This window comes from Nematostella vectensis, chromosome 5 (genome assembly GCF_932526225.1).
Source record: "Nematostella vectensis chromosome 5, jaNemVect1.1, whole genome shotgun sequence".
In the NCBI taxonomy this organism is placed as follows: Eukaryota; Metazoa; Cnidaria; class Anthozoa; order Actiniaria; family Edwardsiidae; genus Nematostella; species Nematostella vectensis.
The window spans coordinates 10,705,200-10,726,880 of NC_064038.1; the positions used below are offsets into that span (position 1 = coordinate 10,705,200).

At 38.1% G+C, this 21,681-nt stretch overlaps 1 protein-coding gene across 5 annotated transcripts; it reads right to left on the reverse strand.

The window, feature by feature from the left end:
* Nucleotides 1-5,694: 5,694 nt before the first annotated feature.
* LOC5517660 (neuropeptide F receptor) lies at nucleotides 5,695-20,085 on the reverse strand. 5 transcript variants are annotated; one of them, XM_032362166.2, is made up of 4 exons: nucleotides 12,380-13,405; nucleotides 11,080-11,369; nucleotides 9,758-9,822; nucleotides 5,695-7,054 (listed from the first exon to the last, which is right to left on the reverse strand). In XM_032362166.2, the coding sequence occupies exon 4, from the start codon at nucleotides 6,766-6,768 to the stop codon at nucleotides 5,746-5,748; it is 1,023 nt and encodes a 340-aa protein (XP_032218057.1). In that variant the 5' UTR covers nucleotides 6,769-7,054; nucleotides 9,758-9,822; nucleotides 11,080-11,369; nucleotides 12,380-13,405; the 3' UTR covers nucleotides 5,695-5,745. The 5 variants fall into 5 exon arrangements, with proteins under 5 accessions (XP_032218057.1, XP_032218059.1, XP_032218060.1 ...); XM_032362168.2 differs by lacking the exons at nucleotides 9,758-9,822; nucleotides 11,080-11,369; nucleotides 12,380-13,405 and adding an exon at nucleotides 19,984-20,085; XM_032362169.2 differs by lacking the exons at nucleotides 9,758-9,822; nucleotides 11,080-11,369; nucleotides 12,380-13,405 and adding an exon at nucleotides 16,995-17,114.
* Nucleotides 20,086-21,681: the final 1,596 nt, after the last annotated feature.

Below are 21,681 nucleotides of genomic sequence, written 5' to 3' on the forward strand. Positions count from 1 at the left end.
TAATTTTCGGCTTTGGAATGGGTTGCCTGTGGAATTGGAAGAATCCATGAAAAACTTCAAGCCCTTGAGCATATCTTGTCTGAAAAAAAACACAGCCAATAACGAAAGAAAACAAATAAAGGGCTTAACTAATAATTGCAATACACGGCATAGTTGTTTTAGCAGTAAACTAAAGTATGTTAACCCCCCCCCTTGACACTTAGGTTCAAATAGCTTCTCTTTGAACCGCCCAAAAAACAATTTTCCGTTTTACAACTCATTTCCCATTTTTCAAATAAGTAGTGTAAATCTATCTGCTGTCAAGAACTAGACGATTCCCTTAGACAATGCCCCAAGCAGTCTGAATGCGTTATTTATAACATTATCTTGCCATCAATTAAATCGTTTCGGTGTGAATTAATTTGTTTCTAATTTGTTTTTACTAATTTGTTTTACCCGTGGCAATATTGACTGGTTTCTTTTAGAGCAATTTATTAATTACGCAAGCTCTTAACTGTGGGGTAAGATAATTTATGGAATCCGTAATGCTTTTATGGGCAATTAGCTTCGAAATCATCTTTGACCTAGAATTATAAGAAGTTTAATTAAATCCCGATTGAACAACACTGTAGATTCCATGGCGGGAGTATAACCGGACTGATCGGCCCAGTCTAATTTTAAAAGCATTTTGTTTTTGATTTTCAAACAGCAATATTTGCCACAATTAATGTGAGCAAATCTCGAAAAAGAACACTAACAAATGTATTAAAATCTGAGGCCCTCCCCCGAACTGAGTTAAAGAAACCGCAACCCTCCCCCCAAACGTAGCAGACACCACCCCCCCCCCCCCCCGTTAAATAATGACCCTTTCTAAGTTGGTATGTTTTTTTTTTCATTTATTCGGAAAATGGAGTAAGATACTTTGAACCTATGAATTTTATCTTTTTGTGAAATAGTATCCCTTTATCGTGTAATAAGACATGCGATAAACCAAAAGAAGATCAAGACAAGATAAAAATCCCAAACTAATCCCTAATGATCCCACTTGTAAGACAAGAAATAAACGTGAGAAGAAATCTTGCCTCCCTTGGCTATAAGAAGAAATAAATTGATAGTCAGATCAATGGAAACATCCAAAAACAAGAGATCAGGACAAAATATTGAAATCTAAGCGCCAAAGTCAGGTATCAGTGTAGAATAGGGACGGCTAAAAGATAGGCCACCATAACAAATTTAAGCCACACCGGTGTGGCTTTGAGGTTTCAAAGTTAGTACTTTATAGTTGTTTATAGAGTATGAGATAATCACGTGACGCACCAATTAACAGTCTTAAGGTTTAACTTAGGGGTCACTTTTAAATTTCACCGACGAGCATCTCCGTAAATTCTATCACCTATCCCTATGGACTATGCCCTGATCACCTCCCTTCCCCCATGGACCATGTCTTGTTTACCATCCTTCTTCCATGAAACATGTCCTGATCACCATCCTGCCCCGTGGATTTCTATTTTATAATTTTGCTTCCACATGAATTGTTATAGAATGATTGGAGGGTATTCGAGCGCGATCGTTTGTCCTGATGATTTTGTCTTTAACAGGGTCGGGGTTATAGACACTTCTAAAATATAAGTAGATACCCCCCCACCCCCACCCCCAACACACACACCACACCACCCCCAGGGGGAGGGGAACCACTTGCGCTAGACAATTTTCCTGAGCTCCATCAAATTAAGACTAATTCGAATTATAAAGCACAATTGAGTAAATAAAGACTTTTTGACGGTTATAACAGGATATGCTTTTATTATTATATCTCTGACCTTGACAGTACAAGCTGATTACAGCTAATGGTATAGTGCTTTCGGCCTAGACATAAAGGTTTTTTTGTATCCGGAAAGCATTATTGATGAAATGATTAGATGTATGGAGACGGCCGAGAATGAGTTATCTTTTTTGTCTTGTTCTTGTTAAAAATGTTTTATTATTAATAATCCATAGGCTTACTTTATTTTGATGTTAACGTAGCTTACACTTCACGTACTACATTGTATAATTTGCAAACTGTCGCCAATCCAACGTATTTCCCCTTTGCCCCTAGAAGAACTTTAAAAAGGACGAAACAGCTGTCTATGTGGTTGCCGAACTGCACGGGCAATAGACTGTGCTAGTGTCCCTTCTTAAACCGACTGCTGCCAATGAGTGTATGCTAGTGTGCTTTTAATAGTATCAAAAAGCCAAAACTGTCGCGATCTCGTACCAGAACAATGAATACAATACACCAAAAACTGGAATTCGACTCTGCCAAATTTTCGTCTTTAATAAGACTTCTTCAGGAAGTCTGTCCTGAAGAAGTCTTATTAAAGACGAAAATTTGGCAGAGTCGAATTCCAGTTTTTGGTGTATTCTAGTGTGCTTTTAAAGTACTCTAAATAAAAAAACGTACCCACAAAACCTTAATGGGCTTTACTAGGGGGGATAGCCCCTTCTTTCCCTCAAAATCCTATTGGGCGTAGCTAGATAGCCGCCTCCTCCACTCAAAATCTAAATGGGCGTAGCTAGATAGCCGCCTCCTCCACTCAAAATCTAAATGGGCGTAGCTAGATAGCCGCCTCCTCCACTCAAAATCTAAATGGGCGTAGCTAGATAGCCGCCTCCTCCACTCAAAATCTAAATGGGCGTAGCTAGATAGCCGCCTCCTCCTCTCAAAATCTAAATGGGTGTAGCTAGATAGCCGCCTCCTCCACTCAAAATCTAAATGGGCGTAGCTAGATAGCCGCCTCCTCCACTCAAAATCTAAATGGGCGTAGCTAGATAGCCGCCTCCTCCACTCAAAATCTAAATGGGCGTAGCTAGATAGCCGCCTCCTCCTCTCAAAATCTAAATGGGCGTAGCTAGATAGCCGCCTCCTCCACTCAAAATCTAAATGGGCGTAGCTAGATAGCCGCCTCCTCCTCTCAAAATCTAAATGGGTGTAGCTAGATAGCCGCCTCCTCCACTCAAAATCTAAATGGGCGTAGCTAGATAGCCGCCTCCTCCACTCAAAATCTAAATGGGCGTAGCTAGATAGCCGCCTCCTCCACTCAAAATCTAAATGGGCGTAGCTAGATAGCCGCCTCCTCCACTCAAAATCTAAATGGGCGTAGCTAGATAGCCGCCTCCTCCACTCAAAATCTAAATGGGCGTAGCTAGATAGCCGCCTCCTCCTCTCAAAATCTAAATGGGCGTAGCTAGATAGCCGCCTCCTCCACTCAAAATCTAAATGGGCGTAGCTAGATAGCCGCCTCCTCCACTCAAAATCTAAATGGGCGTAGCTAGATAGCCGCCTCCTCCTCTCAAAATCTAAATGGGTGTAGCTAGATAGCCGCCTCCTCCACTCAAAATCTAAATGGGCGTAGCTAGATAGCCGCCTCCTCCATTCAAAACCTAAATGGGCGTAGCTAGATAGCCGCCTTCTCCACTCAAAATCTAAATGGGCGTAGCTATATAGCCCCTTTCTTCCCCTCGGACGTAGCTAAGGGGGATAGCCGGTGGATAACACTTGCTTAAACTTTACCCCACTCAAAACCTACACGCTCCTGATTTTCAGTGTCCCCACGAGGTATACAACCCTTGGTGGCGATTCTGGTCAAGTAGCTGTGATCCAAAAAATTCCCATTCTTTGAAAGTCCACCATTGTAGTGATATTTCTTCTGGGATACTAGAAGAATACAATAACATAATAACGCAAAATTTAATAACTTTATCTATTGACTAAAAGATATAGGAAAAAGCGTTAAAGTAAAGTCGTAGAGACATAAGGTAGAATTGTTTATTGAAAGAAAGGCAGTGCGACTTGAAATGCATTGCATTATTATTGCCTTGGCTTCTAGGAAGTTTTGTTGGTATGGTGTGACATTATTCCCGATTTAGTTTGAGAGAAGTGACAAAAGTCCAGGGTGCATATAAACAGGCCTATTGTAGTCTTAATACGAAGGGAGTGTTGAAAAATGTGGGATGTGCATTACGCGTTAAATATTTTATCACATTTTGCGTTGAAAAGTTATTACATTTCGTGTTAAACATTTGCTACATTTTGCGTTGAAAGTTATTAAATTTCGCGTTAAGATTACATTTTGCGTTAGTTTTTACATTTTTAGGCGTCACAGCTATGAATCTAATATTGTTAAAGACTCAGGAGAACGGGGGTGGGGGGGTGGGGGCTCCCCCGATATCTTTAGACGTGCAGGGGGTGGCGGAATTCACTTTCATATAGCTAGCAAGAATTGAAATATTTAATAATTCAGAGCAATTCAACCATTCTGGATAAAGTTGGCCCTGATTTTCTTCCTTCATCACCAACATTATCATCAACAACACAATCATCGTTGTCGTCATGATCATCATCATCACCACCATCATCACTATCACTATCACCATCATCACCATTATCAACACCAAAAAAGGATCAATCAACAACATCATCATCATCACCATCCTTACCACTACCATCGTCACCACCAACTTCATCATCACCCCATCATCAAAAACAACAGTCATCATCAATTTCATCAACATCCTTATCACTACCATCGTCACCACCAGCTTCATCATCACCCCATCATCAAAAACAAAGTCATCATCATTTTCATCACCATCCTTATCACTACCTTCGTCACAGCCAACTCCATCATCACCCCATCATCAAAAACAAAGTCATCATCATTTTCATCACAATCCTTATCACTACCTTCGTCACAGCCAACTCCATCATCACCCCATCATCAAAAACAAAGTCATCATCATTTTCATCACCATCCTTATCACTACCTTCGTCACAGCCAACTCCATCATCACCCCATCATCATTGCATCATGAACAAAGTTATCATCATCATTGACACCATCGTAATCGCGTGTCGTAATCAGTAAATAATACGCGAGAGGGGTGTCTTTCAGTGGTGATTCATTTTTAGAGTTTTTTTTTCTTTGGAGGGGAGGGGGATCTCTCAAGCCAATTCTGCGATGGTTTGTGATATATTGCGAGGTATGTCGTATGTGATTACGAAAGAAATGTGTAGTTCAATGGAATCCAGAAGTATGAAAGGAAACGAGAAACTGCTTGACTAGCGGGATACTAAAAAATTATCTCAAATTGGTTGAGATTGGTTAAAGGAGATATGTGTTGGTGGCAGGGAGTATGAATTATACGAGTTATCAAGATTTTACAAGAAATTATTGACTAGAAATTTGACATAGGGATATATGGACGCTTCTATGATCAAACAAGCAGGGCCGGCGGGAACAATGAGTTGGTGAACTGGGCGTTGGCCCAGATATCTCTTTATCTCTGTTCGACTAATTCACAGTTTATCCATCGCGACATAAAATTCTAAGCTCACTGGTTGATTTAATAGATCGGCTGGGGATTTTTTTCCCAAAAAACAGCCACACCCTCTTCAAAATATATACAAAACAATGTAAAACTGTGAACCGTTGAAAACGAGTGAAAGGTGAAATTTGGGGACTATCTTTTGATAAAATAAAAATCACTCATCAGTCATCGTATTGAGAAGATGGATGGTAATATATGGTTATAGAATGGAGATACTTGACCTGTAAAGAGCTGCCAACCATTAAAACACCGCTAGCTTTTAATCAAATAAAATTAATGCCTTTCCCATTGACCGTACTTATTGGGGTTAATATAACGCATATTTCTCCAACGACCAAATAACCATCAAGACCACATATGCTTTTTATTTTTTTTTCTCATTTGTCCGTGTTTTTGTCATTGTAGATTAGTAGAACCCACGCCTGGGTTTCTTTCAGCAAGTGGAATGCGCTCTTGCCGGTTGTGAGAGCTTACATTTGTAGAACGAAAGTCTTTTTGCGACTTTTCGAATATTTTGAATACAGATGATATCATTAGTGTGTACTTGTTTCTGAATCTTCTAGTTAACACACCATATGCGAGAGGGTTGAGACAACTATGGAAGTCAGTCAATAACTCGGCATATTGGTGGAATCTCTGAATGTTTTCAGTAATTTCGCAGCCTGAGAACTCATAATAGAGCCAGAAAATCTGTAGAGGTAATGTGAAAACCGCAAAGAGAATGACAATTACGGCAATTGTTCGTGTGATTTCGATGTTTTCTTTTCTGACTTCTACTCTTGCGACTCGTTTCTGGTATTTCTTCAGGTTCAAACATATCTGTACGTAAGCAAGTAGAATAATCACAAGAGGGATAACGTATTGAATAAGGCAGATTGCTAGGACATAAGCTTGCTCTTGTTTCATCGTCCAGTTAATAATACAGTGTCCATCCAAAGGAGAAGTAAGTATACTTATAGGGAGCAAAGTCGTCACAGAGCAAATCCAAATTCCTATAACCCATGCGACTGTTCCATAGATATTCGACATACCTCTCCAAGGATTCAAAATCGTCCTTCGTCGATGAATAGCCATCGAGGTTATCGTGAAGATACTCGCACAGAATGGCACACTTACCATAGGAACCACCACTTTGCATACGAAATTATTGGCGGGAAGAAATGGCGGGAAAAGTTGGTAGAGTTTCACTGGAAGTGAGATGGAAACGGCCGTCAGATCAGCTGTTGCGAGGTTTATAAGAAAGACGTCGTTCGGTGTCTTGCGTTCCTTTTTTGTAAATATTACCCCAAATACTAGGAAGTTCCCCACGGCTCCAAGAACAAAGGTTATTATGTAAACCGCTAAGGTTAACATGACCTCGGCTTTTGAAGACCCTTGATCCGCGTTAAACTGGGAGGTTGTATTGTTGTGCCATTCCATCGCGTTTATGCTTTAAATCCTGGAGTTGCGCTCTTATATGTCGGTATTTGAAAGCCGTTTTTCTCCGCCCTTTCTCGCCTTTGGTTGGCTTAGAAACACAAACTCGGGTTGGCTATTAGCTCTTGAGTGCGATTTACGCTACGAAAACAACATTTCGCTTCAGGCAATGCTTCTTCAACCATCTTTTGTTCATCTAAATTCTACGACCAGGTGATAACCAAACATATCTCTCAATGGATATTTGCTAAGCGACCAGTTTTGTGTTTGCGTTGTTCACTGTTTTCTCCTGAAAAGAAAAGAAATTCCCTTAAGAAACAGCCAGGAAAACGAGAAAATGATTTTTAAGTTGTTAGCGAAAACAGGTTATTATTGGCCTTGAGCTACTCCTCGCCAGGCGAATTAGACAATCAAGATTAAACCAAAGGACTTGGTTCGCTAAGATCGTCTATCGTAGATCAATTAATAAAGACTCTACGTCTCTTGACGACTTCCTTCGCCCAGCGAGAATCACCAAGATTCACCAAAAACACCATTGATCATTACCCTGACGTTCGGGCAACTTATGGTTGTTGTTCAAAATTACTAATTGGAAGTCATGGCATCGGAACAGAAAAATTGAAGTTATGAGCTTTTATTGAACGACTTTAAAATAAAGAAAAACCTCGCGCTTTAGGAATACTTTTATGTAATTATCAAGTAAAATCTCCATATTATGACCTCTTATCGGAAAATCGCTAATTGTACATTTTCACTTTTTTTCTTGTGTTGCGCATAAAGGAAAAGGGAGTAAATAGAGAACCAGGGGGACAATAAAACGGGAGCGGCAACTTGTTTGACAATTAATTTGCCATTATGAGTTTTTTTCTAGAAAATGCGTCTTTTTAAATGGAATAAAGATTTTAATTTAAACACTATTGAATAATTTGATTTAGCTCATGAGACTTTTCATGAGGAATTCCTTAGGATATTATTTCGATTGAAGTACTTTACGCCTAAACTTTCCTGACTTTTTCTAGTTTCTTGGCAAAGCTGAAAAAACCCGATATCATAATTATCGTAGATCGCGTATAGCGTACTTAAGAAACTTGGTGTATTAGGAATTGCCTACTCAGACTAGGTTTAGATTTCTTAAGCGGGTTTCATTTTGTATCAGGGTTGAAAACAATATACTAGGAAATTTTATTGACAAGCGTAATTGAGATCAATCAAAACTGTGGAATTTTCGCGTAACACCTTTCAAATGGCTTCCATGATTTGGGGGTTGTGTTTCGCGTGGCAAATTGTCAAAGAACATCGCTTATTTGTGAGGTATTTTCGCGCGGCAACTTGCCAAAGGACATTTTTCTTATTTGTGTGGGCCATAGACGGTGTTTTTAGAAAGCTGATGGTTAGAAAGATGATGGTTTTAAAATGGTAATTACCATAGGCGGCGTTTCGCTACTTTGATTTGGAACTTTTCTATAAACATAAGTGTGTCAGCTTTATCTCTGCAAACCTAAGTCAAACCTGTTTTTGATTGTATCAGATAAACACGCGCCCAATTTCGGTCGCATCGCAAATAACCCTAAGGCTTAGGTCAAACGTCGTATTATCCATGAGTCGTATCATGCAAACATGCATGCAAATGAATCGAGTCGATTGTTTTTATCTTCATTTTTAGTGATATTTTCAAAAATATACCTTATTACACTAACAACACACGATTTTAAAAGATTCGCGAAAATAAAGTGACGCGAAAATTAAGCGTCGCGATAATTAGGATGCGCGAATATACCAGAATTAACCGTTTAATAAGATTTATAGAAACACCTTGTCTGTTCAGTCATCTAATGTACAAATAGTCGTAAAAGGTTGAGTTGGAATTGTATTTATAGAGTAAACCCACGCATCTTTTTGTTACAAATTGTTTCGGCAGTTTTGATGATAACAGCACATTTTAATTCCACTTGCTCTGATTGATTTTAATATCCCAAAAAATTGCGAAATCGCGAAAATAAAGTGATCTGGTTTTTACGAAAATGAAAGATCGCGATAATTAAGCCTCGCCATCTCAAAATCGCGAAATTTTGACATCGCGAAAATTAAGCTTAATAAGGTACATAATTACTGAAAATTCTTGTCACGTGTTCCCATATGTCTTTCATTGTTTCCACAGGCGAGCATTTTACAATATAAGAACTACACTTTACGATTTTCGAGCATATAAAAGCCACTTGCGATCGGATGGAGATCTCTCAGTCAAATTAGCTGTAATCGAATGCGATCATATGGAAACCACGAGAAAGGAGTCCTTGAATTTTTAACGCTAAATATACAAAACGAAACCTAATTATTACCTTATTCTGCTTAATGTTCGCGCGTACTTGAATTCGCTTTTTGCAATTTCAAAAAATTCGAACTTAAAGACTAGGCGGACGGATGATTAATGCCTAACCTGTGAAAAAATAGTGGCGCTGGCTGTGAAAGGGTCTTGTTTTTTAGATCAGCATCAAAAATACAAAAATAGCATTTTTTTTTACTAAAGTTTATATTTGGTCTTTCAATATTGGAGCCTTAAAAACGTCCCCTCCCCACCCCCCCAGGTCTTGGCAAACTCAAAGAGTCTTTTAGGCATGTCAGTTTTTGTCACCCAAAACGAACTAAATACAAAACAAGCGGAACTGCTGTTAGAGAATAAAATAACTGAATACTTTGGACTAAAAGGAGTTTTATTTTTTTGATTAATTATTTTGTTCAGGCGTTCGTCTGTGAGAAAATACGACAAGACTAAATTTACCTAATTGTTGTTCTAATATTTGTAATTTAGAAACGCAAGAAATCACTGCTAACATAAAAAAAGTCACCAATGAGGATTTAAAAAAACTGACAATTTTTATGACCTCTAGTGTGTTTACTTAGAAATCGTGTAGCATGTTATTGATATTTGAATGTTATGAATAAACAATTTAGAAAACAAATTTGCAGAAGAAAACATTTAAATCCATCTTACCCCAAGAGAACGTGCTCGTACAGGCGGCTTACTACTTTCGATAAAATGTTCTTCGTTGCGGTTTCCTAGAAATAAAAAATGTTTTTCATGGTTTCGTTTTTTCTTATGGGTTATTTTCTGGTGAACAGATCGGCGGTAATTGCGGATATACTATTCATGATTATGGCCTGATGGTTCTTTGATCTTTAATGTTTAATGCTTCCTTTTAACGGATTTGCGGACATAAGTAAAGGCACTTGGTGACAGCATGCTGCCACCATAATGATTTATAACAAGGCTTTAGGCTTAACACACGTCCTCATGACAATCCTTTGTCCACATATTTTTTTATTTGTCTCCCTCCTCTCCTCTCCTCTCCTCTCCTCTCCTCTCCTCTCCTCTCCTCTCCTCTCCTCTCCTCTCCTCTCCTCTCCTCTCCTCTCCTCCTCCTCTCCTCTCCCTCTCCTCTCCCTCTCCTCTCCTCTCCTCTCCTCTCCTCTCCTCTCCTCTCCTCTCCTCTCCTCTCCTCTCCTCTCCTCTCCTCTCCTCTCCTCTCCTCTCCTCTCCTCTCCTCTCCTCTCCTCTCCTCTCTCTCCTCTCCTCTCCCTCTCCTCTCCTCTCCTCTCCTCTCCTCTCCTCTCCCTCTCCTCTCCTCTCCTCTCCTCTCCTCTCCTCTCCTCTCCTCTCCCTCTCCTCTCCTCTCCTCTCCTCTCCTCTCCTCTCCTCTCCTCTCCTCTCCTCTCCTCTCCTCTCCTCTCCTCTCCTCTCCTCTCCTCCTCCTCTCCTCTCCTCTCCTCTCCTCTCCTCTCCTCTCCTCTCCTCTCCTCTCCTCTCCTCTCCTCTCCTCCTCTCCTCTCCTCTCCTCTCCTCTCCTCTCCTTCCTCTCCTCTCCTCTCCTCTCCTCTCCTCTCCTCTCCTCTCCTCTCCTCTCCTCTCCTCTCTCTCCTCTCCTCTCCTCTCCTCTCCTCTCCTCTCCTCTCCTCTCCTCTCCTCTCCTCTCCTCTCCTCTCCTCTCCTCTCCTCTCCTCTCCTCTCCTCTCCTCTCCTCTCCTCTCCTCTCCTCTCCTCTCCTCTCCTCTCCTCTCCTCTCCTCTCCTCTCCTCTCCTCTCCTCTCCTCTCCTCTCCTCTCCTCTCCTCTCTCCCTAAACCTTATCATAGCTTTCACCCATTTTGGTTGTTCTCGCCCTCTCTGTTCTCTTCTAGCATTCTTATCGTCTCTCCATATTCTATGCTAAGCCCCTCCTTGAACGCCCCCCCCCCCCCCCACCTCTCGTTACTCTGCCTAGCGTCCAACGCCCTTTTGAAGTAATCGCGTTTTATCTCCTACTATTATAAGCCTCACCCTTGGTACAGCTTTTCTCTCTCTCCCCTTTGCTCTCCTTTCTTCTTCTTTGTAACCATCAAATCAATAACTTCAACACTTCTCCTTCCAATATCTTATTTTTGGCTCCAGTCGTTTGGTTTTGCCAGGACTCAACTCAGACAGTTGATAGCAGGTGGCTTTTAGCCTCTCTGAATTGCCCCCCTTCCTTCGGACAATCAATGCTTGATTTGATTTCAAATAAAGGTGGCTATGGCTTAAATGGCGGCACAAGCGTTGTACCGACAACACCGATAACATAAAAGTCGAATCTTTAAAGAGAATAAAATAGTTTTTAGTTATATCAAGGGTAAAAAACATAGAAAATTTATTATGGGCAACAGAAATCAACAGTAAGTAGGACATAAATAATGATAAACTCTTCGCTTTTTGAAGTTTGAATTATCAAGGCCTTAAGTAGTCGGGACAAAGGCACTAAATGCAAAAAAAAAAATGACAACCCAACGTGTATTGATTGATGTTGTCGTTAGATTGATGACGAAAAAATTGAACATTAAGTTCGAATGTCAAGCAAAGTGGGATATGTATAGCTTAAGAATTACTTTTGGTACTTTCTCGTCGCCGCTGTCTTAGTAGTTTAGTAGTATTCATGTTCAGAGAAGACATTAAGGAATGAGGGTGTTGTAGTTTGAAAAAAGGCGGATGGTGATGAGAAGGGTACACTGCTAGGGTCATCAGAATTTTTGTTTAGTGCGAGGATATTAGATGGAATTAGTCAAGATCGACTCTCTGAGGACCTGCTTAAGATAAGGGGCTGTAAAACGCCGCCAAAGGAGGAAGATAAGGACCAAGCATTTAAATTTAAATTATTTGAATTTTACCTCATTACTTTTTTTGTAAGTCACGCTTCAAATCAACCAAGCAGGAAGACTTTTGTAAGTTGTCTTGAAAGAGTTAAGTGATTATCACAAATGTGGGGTATTGCATTTATATTTTTAATTGGATCAGATCGGAATAAAAAGTATGAATTATAAAATGTAGTCGAATATCTTTTATGATATATTTTAGATGTAAAACTCAAAATTCAATAATTCAAATAAATTAGTTAACGTTGACCTGCCTTTTTGTAAAACATGCGTATGGAGATATCTCTTAGGTTATATAGCATAGCATAACATAGCGCTCAATTCACAGATAGTTTTCAGTCGTGTGATAGTGCTAGAATTGCGCATTTCGTCTTCAAATTGAAATCGCTCACAACTTACTCGCCAAAAAGTACAAATAAAAAGGATTGCTTAAAGTATTAAAGGGATTTACATACCTTTCCAACTTGATTTTGCTTTGCCTTCGTATGAAATAACACTACATTTGTAGAGCACTAAGACCACTTTCTCTCCTAAAATTTTGGCGTCTGAATTCTGTAGGTTACATCCACGAAAAGTCGCTCTGTAAGTATTTTAGTAGTTATATATAGCTACGCCTCTGATTGGCTGTCATAGGCCTAACTCTCTCTCCATAACTGACAAAGCCGAATACCAATAATGATAACTTAAGTAGCCGGCGATTGATGTTCTGAGTACGTTGTTCGTTTTTGTTTTTCATAATTACCGGGTCTTCCCGGAAATGTCTTTGCAAAGCTCCTATTTCATCTTGTTTTCAAACTTAAAGGAGAGTTTTTTCCATTTTATTGCTGACTTCCGTAGCTAGGGGAAACAATCGAGAGAGCGCCATAACCATTACTTCCATTCGGTAGCCAATCAAAACGCACTTCTCCGCGACTAACTGCCCACACAAAGAGAACGCTAAGTTAATAGCATTCAAGCTCATCCCACGTCGAGCATGGGGAATCTATCTAAGAGCATGTCAGATCAAACAACTGTCTATTACTTAAGGGCATTTAATTTTCTTCAAATACATTTTTTTGGGAAGCAATTAACTGGATAACGCAAGACACATGAGTTTTATTCCGCTCGCCACTTGAGTTGAGTGTTGTTTCTTGCGTATTCCATGAAGAAAAAATTTTCAATGAAACATCTGTCTCGAATCTATCAAAATTATATAGACGAACAAGTTATTTACCAAAATGTCTGACAAAAATAGCATTTCGTACAATGGTCTGTGGCATCCTATTAGGCTAATTGATAGGATAACTCTTTTAAGAACAAGAAAAAACTGACTCAAACTAATTTGAAAAGACGTCAAAATTAATTTTCACTTGATCATTTCGCTATTCTATCTGGTAATGAAGATTTTTTTTTACTTGCACTTTCTTTCTTTCAGCCAGTAGTGCCTATTCTTAAATGTAAACCCTTATTACAGACCCTTGCCTGCCCTCCTCTCCCCTCCTATCCCTCCTATCCCTCCGTCACCCCCCCCCCCCCCCCCCCCCCCTTACCCATATCCCAGCATGCTGGCAGCTTGGTCAGTTTTCTAACAATGCACCACAGAACTTTTTTTTAAAGTTTTGTTTTTTTTAATTGTTGATTGTTCATTTATATATTTTTTGTATATCCCATTAAACAATTTATGCCGTAATTTCAAAACAAAAATCTCTCATTAGCATTTTGTTGTGTATTTCATGTCCGTCATTTCAAAAATAACTCTCAAATAAAAAATAAAAAAATAAAAACAAAGTCGTGAGTCCAACAGCTAGTTGTGTTGTTTTAACTGCTATCGAAAAAATCTCGTTAATCGTTTGTTAAAAGTCGACAAACATAACAAAAATGTTCAAGAAAGTAGTTCATTAAAAACTTACTCAATATTAAACATACGTAGATGAAAAATAATAATTTTAAAACACTTGAGCGTCATTAAAGAAGCCTAAGACATTAAAACATTAAGATTAAATTATTTCTACTAAATTGAGATTTCCTACTTGTGTCGTAAATTCTGGCACTCCCACCAAGTGGTGACAACCCTGTTAGTGTCGGTTTGGGTTGCCGAAAAGCTGTTATACAAGTAATAAGTGAATCTGGAGGTATTGAAATCAAAATCAAATCTATTGATTTATTGATCTATTGATTTATTGACATTCATTCATTATTGATTTATTTTCATTCATTCATTCATTCATCCATCCATTCATCCATTCATCCATTCATCCATTCATCCATTTATTTATTTATTTATTTATTTATTTATTTATTTATTTATTTATTTATTTATTTATTTATTTATTTATTTATTTATTTATTTATTTATTTATTTTATCATCATTTATTTATTTATTTATATTGATCTATTCTTAATGTCATTTAGTTTTTAACAATACAGTCTAGGCAAGGTTTTTATCAAAATTGATTTTACTATACCATTAATTCGGCTATAACAAATTGTTTTCAATTAGTTTTGTGTGGAAATTTTAAAAGAAATCTAGAACCATTAATGACGGATGTTAGAGCGCGGTAATTGTGTGCAATTCTTTTGTATGGAAGAAGATTCTGGTTTTAGATAAAAGCAAGCATTAGTGTCTAAGCTTTAGATAGACAAAAAACGTACAGGCCGTCGGTAGCCAACTTAACCAACGGACAAAAAGCCGGAGTATTCATGTCTTGCATTTGAACCTTAAGCAAGTTACCATAATAGAACTGTAAGTAAACTAGACTATAGATTGGTCTCTTCTTGTCTTTTCATGACAAACTTTCCCAACACATCACTGCAAATACGCCTCACCTGAAATTTTACTTGACTTTTTATTTTTTACTTTATGACAAGAGGTTAATTATTATCTGGTATCGATAACATGGGCATATTGAAGAAGCCTTATATATATTAATAAAATAAAGATAAAGTCTATTCCGGTGTTCAGATTCTTATGATTTAAGCCCGATAATTTCTTTGACCTGATTAACCTACTGATAACGAGGTGGTGATAAACTAGTTCTTTTATTTCAAGAGCATTGACATCTAACGCAGAGAATTTCGCAGCCATCTTCTCATCACAAAAACCTTCGGTCAAATCGCGCAATAAATGGCTGCACACCCAGATTTTTTTTTTAACTGCTTCAGAAAGGTCCCTCGAATGTTGCCTAGAAATTCGGTGCTCTCCAACAACCATTAATTCTTCAAAAAATAGGATTCGGAAAATTAAAAGGAAAAAAAAGACAGCGGTCCCAGTAACCGCACGTACACGAATAATTTCGTCAACACGTTCTTTTACTCAGGAAACTGCGAAAAGACAGGTGAACGGAATCCGTGACTGCTTGGGGCCCTAATACAAACAGCATCGCAAAAAAAGGAAATTTGTCAAGGATATACATACACTAAGTATCCAAAATATTACTGATAGTAAAGTGGTTAAATTAGCTTTTAAAATGATTCTTAATAAAAAGTTCATTGACATTATTTTGTAAAACTGCTGAATTTTGATTCTTGGCAAAAGGGTTTAATTTTGATTAATCGCAGATTTGGTGGTAAGCAGAGTGTTGTTTTCAAATACAATCGCAAGAACTTCACAAGCTAGAGTTTATGGAAAATTTAATGAGAAGCCTTATAACTGTGGCTGTGATAAATAAATTGTTAGTTTGGTACTTATTTTGTAAAAATGTAACATATAAACCCTAATAGAAGTATTGTCTTTTATAAATAGTCGCATATTCCAAATCCCCCTCTATATGCCTAAAAGAAATTATCATTTTAAGAGGGAAAAAGCTGAAAGCAATGTAACATTACTTACCAAAGATACGCGAAGAGGATAACGATTGCTTCACTCTCACTGAACGGAGTCGGCTATCTTCACATAATTACGCAGTAACCATGGCAACAAGTGATTGGCACAGCGCAATAGTGAATCGGTTCCATTAATAGGTATAATATACTCCCGACCTTTTGTTTTTCTTTTTATGATGTTATAAAATGATATATATATATTGATATATTTGTTGTTTTGGTGTCATATTATTTTAGCCCCCTTTTTGTGTCTCTATCGGCTACCCCATAAATGTTACCATTAGCAACCATTTGTTCATTAAAGTATGCAAGTCAAAAAGCTTATTAAATAATTTCCATAATTCCTTTTAAGTTTTCACGTTAAACGATTTCTAGTATTACTAACTACTAAAAAGTTAAGTATTACTAGCTACATTTCGCTTTTATTCCGCTGTATAGGCGTTACGAATATACTCCACGAAAATCATATCTTCTCAATATTTAAGCCGCTATTGAATGATCGTGTAGTCTATGATAATTACGACTATCACGCGCGTGGAAACCCCACTATCGTGTCTTTTTTATTCATCGTTCAAAGGGATTTTATTTTTTATCACGAAATTGGGCGACAATTTAACAGAGCATTTTACGAACTACCAACTACTCCTTATTAGCAGTAACGTTATGCTGTTGGGGTTAATTTTTGGTTAAAAACTAAGCAAAAGATGAGGTATAAATAGATCAGAACTTTCACGACCCTTTGACTTCTGTAAATAAAAGTTCATAAGTGATTTTTTTCTCCCCTTTTAAGTGTCCGCCCTTTCAGTATTTCTGCCTTGTCATGATGATTCCCAATATCTTGTCTAACTCTCTGATTCTCGTATTTTTGCTTGTCTAATACAAATGATTTCATGATTTGTAAATACCTCTTCGTCTAACTCTCAGATTCTAGTACGTTTTTGCTGGTCTAATACGAAATGGTCTCATGATTTTTAGATTAAAGGGTGCGAAAACCGCACAGAAAAATGCACAAAATAAAAAACGAAAAACCGTCAAAATAAGTCAATAACCGTTTAACCGCGCAGTCTAGAGAAACCGCAATACCGCGGAATAAAATACGAAAAACCGCGCCAGATTTAAGGAAAAACCTCATCACCACAAACCCTTACGCCCCCCTCATTAAGATCTCTCCATTTAGGTATAACCATCGAATTTTCTTCCTGCCGTCCTTTAAAATCTGCAGTTCATTAATCAGCATTAGTGTTGTGGAATTTTTGGTCCCTACTTACAATGACGAAAACTTCTGCTGAGTCATCACTATATTGCCTACTTCAGCCAGCATCACCACATTAAAGTAGGCCAATCACGCCACCATTTTATATTCCCGCCCAATGGTGAGTCACTCACAGAATCCATTTCCATCTGCTAATTCAAGCGAGAAACCAAGATATTTTCAATGAAATCGTAAGAAAAAACCATAAGTTGGATTATTCAACCATTTTAGCAGTTCCAGATTAGCTAGCATTACAGGTGTCTAAGAGAGGTCTAAGTTTTTCTCTTGCCACGCGCTGGAGTAAATATTAAGCAAATGTGGTTCACGGAGCAATTTGTGTCTCTGGCAAAGCTGGATGGTGTTGCCGCTATTTTGTTTATAGCAAAGGAGTAATAGACGATTTGATTTTCTTTTTGTTCATCATGGAATACGCATTGGAGTTGTACATATTGCCAATACATAGCGGTCAGACTGCATTCGTAGATTATTTTGAAGTTAACTTGCAAATAAACCGCTTATTTATTTATTTATTTATTTATTCATTCATTCATTCATTCATTCATTCATTCATTTATTTATTTATTTATTTATTTATTTATTTATTTATTTATTTATTTATTTATTTATTTATTTATTTATTTATTTATTTATTTATTTATTTATTTATTTATTTATTTATTTACGTAAAGGAATGCCTGATCGACATTCTTCAACCACAGACGCGCACTCAATCACTATAAGAATTGAAGGAGTTATTGCTACAATCGTGGTCCCATGACCTACAATCGTGGTCACATGACCTTCAATCGTGGTCACATGACCTACAATCGTGGTCACATGACCTACAATCGTGGTCACATGACCTACAATCGTCGTCACATGACCTACAATCGTCGTCACATGATCTACAATCGTGGTCACATTGCCTTGGGACCAGGGTTCCGGCGCGAAAAAAAGTGTGCGCGCATAATCTATTTTTGTTTTGAGTTGAATGCCTTTATAGAACCTATAATGTCAAAATAACGCAAATCAGGACTGTTTTATAATAAACTTAATTCTATTGAATATTAGCTTAGCGTTTATGGACTTCACGAAAAGAGTTTTAACAAGTTATAAGGCCTTGATTGCTGCTTTCACATACTTTATGGAACGCGCCATTTCCCCCCCTCCGCCGTCTCCCCCCCCCCCCCCTAAAATGTTGGATGATGCCAACGCCAAAACACTTGACGCAACATTGAAGGGGGGGGGGGGGGGGTTCTAAGGGGGGTTGTAAATATTATTTTACGGATTTTGTGTTCTTGCATGGATTATTGTTTTCAAAATTTGGACAAATTCCGACAATGTCCCAATGACTTTTACCATGATTGTAGGCTTGAGATTTTGCCCTTCTCTTGCAAAATAAGCAACACTTGCGCAGATGCAAACAAGTTGTCTAGCCCTATTATCGTGGGCGATTACACGGTCAGCTCACTGTGACGTACCCTTAAAGATATCGATGCTTAAAGATGTCACGTTTTTAACCTTTAAAAATATACCCTCCATAGGGACTAGCCCTTTAAGAAACACTTTCTAGCGAAAACCTGATTTAAGTATATGCTGAGATGAAATCATCGTTTCCATATAGTCGCCACATTCGTACGAGTCGTGACAGTCGTCTGCAAAAAATATCATTACCTATCACGATCGGCAGTTGAAGAGGCTTCTCCTTCACTTTTCTTCGGCCAGTAAACAAAAGATCATTTCCTATAACCTTTGCGAGTTGTGAGTTCACCTCGGATGGCAAACCCTAGAAAATGTTATAACCCTTACGCTCGTACGACTATATGGAAACCAGGCTTTAAAAGGAAATGATTCCTAGCGAAATAATGCATTGCGTCTGCCAATATTTCAGTTTCCTACTTTTGCGAATGGCGTACGAGAAGCGCACGAGTATATGGAAATCGCGAAGTTTTTTTATTTACGTTATTTCTCGCGAATGTCCCTTTTGATAAGCCCGCATATTTTTTTCGATACTCAGGAGTTAGTTTTAGGCAGCACAAATTGTATGTTCGATGCACGTAAGATGTCGTAAGCACTCGCGCGAGGTGCATAGATGCAAACATGAGTTGTATATCTTATGCGCGGTAGTTGCAATGCTCATGGTAGCCACGATAACCATGAGTAAAATTTGCATTACGAGTTGCACTTATTGCATATTTGATGCTCACGAGTTGCGCAAATGACGCGCACTATAATTGTGTATCTCATGCATACGATGATGGTTGCTTATTCAAATCACGTATTTAACGTGCTTATTATATATATGTATATATAAAACACTACGTATTTAATGTGCACGAGTTTCTTTATGGCGCAAACTACTTGCGCATTTAACGTGGGCGTGATGCATTATGACGCGCACTACTTACGTATTTGGCGCGCGCGTGTTACTTTATGGCGCGCACTACTTGCGTATTTGGCGCGCGCGTGTTACTTTATGGCGCGCACTACTTTCACATTTATTGCGCGCGTGATGCATTATGGCCCGCACTACTTGTAAATTGAAACGCGCGAGCCTAGATTTTGACGCGCGCGAGATGCACTATAACGCACAATACCTGCGTATTTGACTCGCGCGAATGCAAGATGAGGCGCGCGAGTAAGATTATGACGCGCGCTTTTTGCGTATTTTATACGCGCGAGTCTAGATTATGACTCGCGCGAGATGCATTATGAAGCAACACTACCAGCGTATTTGACACGCGCGAGTTAGATTTCGAGGCGCACTACTTGTGTATCTGATCTATCTTTAAATACAATATTTTTGCATTTGTATTCTGCATTTATCCCAATTGCTATAACAGCTCCATCAAGTGGACTAGTTGTGTATTTGGCTCGCACGTGCTCCATGCGGTTAAAAAATAATTCCCAAAAATATTGAAAACCATATCTTGTTGAAAAATATTATACCAAATATAACGATAAAATAGTTGTGCAGAGTAGTTAAGGCAACTGCCTTTACTCACCTTCCATAAGTAGAAATACCATGGTTGAACGGTACACAGTAGACTCAACACACCAAAATAAAAATCGACTCCCGAATTCCCTTCAAATAGTATCACTGACATAGCACTAATTAAAATCTCAAGATATTTCAATATCTTTATTCTACGGACGCCGCCACTGACGGAAATATCCCCGACATAGCCTTCCCACTTATATTACAGCAATCAATATACTAATTTTGACTAAGAGGCACACACATTAAAGCAGCCACTTCCGTGTCGCGATAACATTACTCGGAGAATGAGATAAGGTTTTGTTGCTAAGCGACGTGTTCAATATTCTGTGCGTGGTACCTATTTGTTAATACCGCGTTCCTTTTACTTACTGCAGCTTTCCACGCTTGGATTAATCCAGAATAAACTAATTCTAGGGATACTGTATTACGGTATATCGGGAAAGTGTGAAGCTGCTGTTATATGATTTTTTTTAAACGAAAAGCAATGAAAAGGTTTTCTTTAATAATAGAGTTTTTTGCAATAAGCAATATTTTTTTCTTAAAAACTTCCATAAATAAGGTGTATAGAAATGGCTAATATATTTGGGGGCATTGGAGGTAAATTACATTTTTATTCCTTTAAACGCCATTCGCTGTGTTCATTACGATAATTTCGTGTGAAATACCAGGCGTCCCTGGAGATGCCATGCGAAATGATTGATTGACATGATTCTCGTAAAACTCACTATTAAAGTTTAAATTATTTTTCGTGTTTTTTTCCTGTTTGTTATAAATTGTCAATTCATTTAACTGTGCGTGATAATTGTATTCCCTTGAGTATTTCCGTTATGAGCTTGAGTATTTTAAGTAAAATCAAAGTCACACAAATAAAAATAATTAGATTTAAAGAAAAAAAAATTACTACTTAAAAATATTTCATCAAACTTAAGCCTGCTGACCCCTAGCATTTATTAACTGAATTTATTCTATTATCAAGCTTTACGAGTAAATATAATTATTATTTTTTTGTAATTCAGGTGATAAGTTGTGTCAAGCAGTGGAAAAGGATAAAGACGACAACATGTCATACATCCCATCCCTCACAACTCTATAGAAGCCTCCTCCCTGCTATAAACGATTTATTCATCTATCCTAGTGAAGAATTAACAAATAGCAAAGCTGGAAACATAAAAAGCATCTCGTGTTCTTAACCTCTCATGCGTCTGCCAATACAGCTGAGAGACTTTTCCAATTATCAGTGGAACGACAGAGCCAAAAAATGGCAAGTTTTCCCAAAATAAGGTCTGGTTAACTTCGGTAAGCTTGAATTTTTGCATAGATGTTCCTTATGTTATTTAAACCAACATATCAAAAGTATTTTTTCTAATGGATTCGTCTTCGATATATGAGGCTTGAAGTGCAATTTTCAAATGTTTAAATTATGAATTCTCATCGTTTTTAGGGAGAAGTTGGGCTCTGATCAGAAATTAAGCCAACTCTTCTTTAAATTTGGAATTAAGCTTTTGGTCAGACGAACTCCTTGTATGCGGAATCTTGAGCTTATATATTAAGAATTGCAAAATTTCATGCCATTTTTTTCCTCTGTCCAGTGAAACTCAACCGAGTAGAGAATGGTTTTAAAGGCATTGTACGCTTAAATAGAGAATGATAATAGCTAATAGCAAACCTACGCTAGAAAGGTGCTGATGAGAATATGGTGATA